The 5,424-nt window shown below is 37.5% G+C and overlaps 1 protein-coding gene across 1 annotated transcript; it reads right to left on the bottom strand.

Annotated features, from left to right (window-relative positions):
• Nucleotides 1-800: 800 nt before the first annotated feature.
• On the bottom strand, nt 801-4,830 carry RPT2 (Phototropic-responsive NPH3 family protein). Its single transcript, XM_012982638.2, has 5 exons — nt 4,548-4,830; nt 4,349-4,418; nt 3,864-4,241; nt 2,437-3,171; nt 801-1,487 (listed from the first exon to the last, which is right to left on the bottom strand). Exons 1-5 carry the CDS (start codon nt 4,589-4,591, stop codon nt 966-968), a joined length of 1,749 nt encoding a protein of 582 aa, XP_012838092.2. The 5' UTR covers nt 4,592-4,830; the 3' UTR covers nt 801-965.
• Nucleotides 4,831-5,424: the final 594 nt, after the last annotated feature.

The following is a 5,424-nucleotide window of genomic DNA, read 5'->3' as shown; positions in this document are numbered from 1 at the left end:
AGCCATTCCTCGGCCCAAGTTTAGAGAGATGGGAATCGGCGAACTCGCGAGTCCGGATCAGATCTTTGCCACGACTTACGAACACGCTTGCAGACTCCGATTGTTCGAATCGGTAGCCTTGACTGGATTTCTATGACAATCTCCGATGGCAGATTTTTCAAGAGTTCTACCTCCATTTTGGGGATTTTGTGCTTGGTGGCTTTCAATACAATCACATTGCTAGTCGACAACCACTAGTAGAAAAATGATCTCTTACGACCATTAACCATAACAAAAAGTACCAAATTCGCAGTAAGAAAAGTTCTTGCTGCGCATTTTCCATAGCATATTCGGGCGTGATAAAAACTTTGTTACGGTTAATAACCGTTGCAAATACTTTTTTGCTACGATAAATCATAACAATAATGCAACTCCAAGATTGTCACCTAGTAAAAGACACCTTTTGTTATGGTTTTTTATCGCATCAAAAAACCATTTTTCTACTAGTGCACACATTAATATTGTCTGGAAAAGAAATTCAAAATCTAATTAAAACAATTAATATTACTTCTAAATAAAAAATATTACTGTATTGAACGGTTAACATAGTAATATACCGTATAGATCGGCCAACAAAAAAAAAAATCAACAGTCACGACGGTCAAAGTTCGCTGACTAAGATTCGAGGATGAAATTTGAGTAAATTAGAATTTGAATGATTTATATTATTGTAGTTGTTTTTGATGGACTCTTACAAACACAAAAAATATCCGAGAAAAATCTAAACAAGGCAGACATCAATCAAGAAGTTAGACCAAACATTCCAACAATCAAATTGTCTAAGATAATCAAACTGAAGCAGCCATAACAACAGTTTCTTAGGCACCACACATCCAACACAAAATTCAACAAACTCTTTACACAACATTTTCAGCACACCCAAAAGAAAATCACAAAAAAAAAAAAAATGCAATTCTCTAAAGTACTTAAGATATTGAAAACCTCCTCCTCCTAGGCTTGGTCAAATCCGGCATTCCCTCGTCTAAATTTAAAGTATCCTTCGATCCATGTTTAAACGGGTTCAATTTCCCCAAAGTCTTCGACATAGACGAGAAGAACTTAGGCTTCCTGCTCGTACTAGCACTAGCACTAGCACTGGTACTGGTACTGGTACTCACCGCTTTAGATGTTGTACCTTGAGGTCTTTGAATATCTTGTATGTACATCTTCATCTTGAGAAGCTCGGTTCTCAAGGCCTCGTTCTCCTTTGCGAGCGACACGTCAGCCTGGAGCTGGTTTCTCGTGGACCCCGCATCGGGCGTCTTTTGGTCGTCCTCGTCAGCACCACTTCTAAGCATGAGCTGGTCGTAGTAGAGCGCGTGCAGGACTATCTGGACCGGGAGTCGTTTGTTCTGCGATGCGTGGACCCTAGCCTCGTACGATAGCTTGAGTGGGTCCATCACACTGCACACTTTCTCGCGCTCAATTTCGTCCAGATTCGGGTGTGCCTGAATCAATTCACCAAATAAGACTCAATTATTTAATTAATCACAGTATATCAACAAACACAAACATTTCACATGGTCCAATACATAGTTCACCAATAAGTCAAAGACAAGATAAGAATTGTTAACAAAGTTTTCCTATTTTAAATACTAACCAAACACCAGATAGCACTCGTGCCTCATTTGATTGAGAAGATTAACTTTATTATTTCAATAATTAGACGTCGTTTAGTAAATTCAGTAACTTTTCGGGTCGACCAAAAAATATTATTCGATCATTGCCTAATCTTTCTCTCTGAAAAACTCTTTAGTGGTTCTCCTGTAGTACAATAATACAATCGAGTTTTCATTAAATTTAGTATAAAAAGAAATTTGGCTAATTTTATCTTACGAACCAAACGAGGCTTCAATTATTTAATTTAATTAATCACATCATGAAGCTATTAAAGAATCTAACACAAATATAAATAGGACAAAATGCACTTTGCCCCCTATAAATTTTTTATTTTCGCACTTTCCCCCAAAAAATTAAAAGAAATGGACATTCCCCCATTCGAAATATTCTATTGATTCCACTTCCCCCATAAGCCAATTTTTGGAGGGCATTGTGCAATACAAATAACATTTTAAAGGGGCAAAGTGCAAAAAAACAGTGTTTTTAAAGGGGCAACATGTAATAAAAATAACATTTAAAGGGGCAACGTACAACAAAAATACTCAATTCCGATGAATAATCCATCGGAATTCTGCTATTGGGGCAATGTACAACAAGAATAATATTTCGAAAGAGGACATTCACTTTTAAAATTTTTTAGAGGATAAAGTGCGAAGCTTAGAAATTTATAGGGAGTGATGTGCAATTTTCCCATATGAATTAATGAATATAACTCAATAAATTAAACTAACAAATTGCGGGAAATAATAATAATTAATTAATTAATAAGAAACTAACCTTCAAGTAGATATCAATAGCCCGATAAAGATCATCGTCCACCTTACGCGCCGCCTTGGGCACCAAATTCGCGATCCCATTAAACTTGGAAATCCCCAATTCACCATAAGTAGCAATCTCCCCCAAATACGCGTCCACCGTCTTCGCAATCCTCTGCATCGCAGTGGAGCACACCTCCTTCAGATCTCCCGCGTTGAACACGGCCACGTTCTTCTCCTTCTCCGCGAATCCCGATATAATCTTCCTCACACTCTCCAGATCGAACAACCGCTCGCCGTCGTACGTGAACGACAAAACCAGGAGATCGTCCACCGTCGCGTGCTCCAGAATCGCCGAAACCCTCTTCTCGAGCTCCGTTTTGCACTTGGCGTCGGCTTTTAGGAAGATCGCGGTGCGGAGGAGGCAGCAGAGGAAGTTTACGGGGAATGCGGATTTCTCGGGGGGGAGGAGAGAGACGATCGATTCGAGGAGGCCGCGCTGGCGGCTGCGTAGATCGGCGTCGGAATATTCGGTGGATCTGATTCGGTTGCCGTTGCCGCCGGAGTGGTCGCGGACGAGGTCGCGGAGGGATCGCTCGGTGTAGGTGATGATTGCGCTGGCTAGGGTTAACCCCTTGGCGCCACGTGTCTTCATTGATGTTATGATTTTGGAGAAGAAGTTTATTTCCAGGATTGTTAGCTCCTCCGTCCACCAGTTCGGCGGCGACCGGCTTGGGAAATTTGCCTCCACGCAAGCCTACACAAATTCAAATTAATTAATTATATTAATATAAAATAATTTAAGGGAAAATTACGGCTTTCGTCCCTTAAGTTTGTACCAATTTCATATTTGGCCTCCCGTGTTTAAAAAAAAAAACACATTTGATCCCTCATGTTTCAATAATGTATCGTTTTTGGTCATTTTCTTCAATTTACCGTTAGTTCAAGACGTTGATGGCCATAAGCTGAGGAAATTACAGTTTTCATCTTCAAGTTAGTACCAATTTCACATTTGGTACCTCATGTTTATAAAAAACCATATTTGGTCACTCATGTCCAATAATTTAACATTATTTGTCATTTTCGTCAATTTACTGTTAGTCTGTTAGTAAATACAGTGATAGAAACACGCTTGATTCAGTTAGTTTTAACCGGAAACTGACGAAAATGACTAAAAGTGTTGAACTTTTGCAACATAAGTGACTAAATTTGTTTTTTGTAAACATGGGGACTAAATGTGAAATCGGTGCAAACTTTAGGAATAAAAATTGTAATTTCCCCGGCATAAGCTTGATTCCATTATTTTAACGGAGAAGGACTAAAATATTGATTTTTTGATACACAATGGACCAAATATATTTTTTATGAATACAAGGGACCAAATGTGAAATTGATGCTAACGTGAGAAAACATTATTTTTTCCAAAATAATTAATAATAAAATTAGTACCTTGGCGCTAGCGATTTCGACGCATTTTTGGACGATTCGGAGATCCTCGGCCATGGGAAGAAGATCTTCGCACGATTTAAGGACGACGAGTGCGCCGGAGAGGCTGGTTAAGGCTACCTGAGACAGGAAATCCTCTGTTCTTCCGGCGAGATTGTTGTCGCAGTAAACATCGGTCATCTGTAAGTACTCGGCGGCGCACCGGAGTGCGGCCACGTTGTGGACTGTGATCTCGAAGTTGACGCCGTAGCAGAATTTAGCTGACTTTTCGAAGATTTCGGCGCCGCCGGGTATCCCGGAGAGGTTTATTCTCGTTAGATCGGCTTCTTTTGAATCCAGAATCAGCTTTCTAATCAGATTGCTCTTCGCTACTAGCATGAACTGCAAAATCACAAGATTTCAAATACATATATATATTAATAAAAAAAAATACTTTGAAAATCAAGAATCAAGAATCAAGAATCTAAGAATCTAAAAATCTGTTATACCTTGTGAAGTGAAAAGCTGGCTTCGCCAACTTCAACAATAACATCAGTTGGAACTTCTTGAGAGAAAACCCTTTTCATTAAAAAACAATAAAATCAAGAAAATATGAAAAATTAGCAAAAATTCAGACAAGGGAATTTATTTAATTATTTATTTTTTTGTAAGAAAAAAAGAATGAAGAAAATGATTAGTAATTAGTACCACTGGCCAGTTCTCTCCATTGCAAGATTGTGCCTATTAGCCATGTCTGAAGAGAGTTGAGCTTTTTTTCAGATGACAAAAAAATGGGGTTTAGTGGTGTTGGATATAAAGAGCTTAATTTCTAGCTTGCAAATTAATTAATTTTTTTTGAAGTTTGGTATTTAGCGGGACAGGACAAAAAAGGGTTTATTTATTTTTATTTTTTTCTGGGGACTAATGAGTATATAACTTTTATTTGATGTAGTTTTTGTAATTTGCATAATTCCAATGTCTGTTATGCCCTGCAGATTCCATTTTATCTAGTACTTTTAATTATCCGCCAACCGACACAGCTACGGCGGTACCGTGAAAGTTACATCTTTGTTTATTTTTTTTGGATAAATTACGGCCATTACAAGGGTAATGTCGAATTTCGAAAAGTCTTCGTATATTCGGTAATTACAACCACCTCTCAACTATAAATCTTCTTATACATTCATTCTTGCAGTGTCAAATTCAGTGGAATTTTCTGGATTAGGTGAAATATTCTTCAATTTGTATCCGTTTTACCGCATTTGAGCTTCACATTTTGAAAATAAGATGATCATAAGATGTGACACTTGCCTTGAAAATATCAGATTGGGGTATTTCTGAAACTGCATTTTTTGTAAGAAGTTAATACGAACTAGAGAACATTCCATGAAATATAGAAAATTTTGTTGAATTTAACACCATGAAAATGGATGTGTAAGAAAATTTATAGTTGATGAGTGATTGTAATTATCCAAATATATTAGAAAGATTTTTTCATAATTTATCATTTTATCTTCTTTCATGTCAAATATAATGTGATAAGACAAATACTAACCAAATTAATTCATAATGGAAGAAGATGATG

Source organism: Erythranthe guttata, chromosome 14, assembly GCF_056151865.1.
Source record: "Erythranthe guttata isolate IM_541 chromosome 14, IM_541, whole genome shotgun sequence".
Lineage (NCBI taxonomy): Eukaryota > Viridiplantae > Streptophyta > Magnoliopsida > Lamiales > Phrymaceae > Erythranthe > Erythranthe guttata.
The sequence above is the reverse complement of the archived record's forward strand: the minus strand, read 5'-3'. Positions and strand labels throughout refer to the sequence as shown.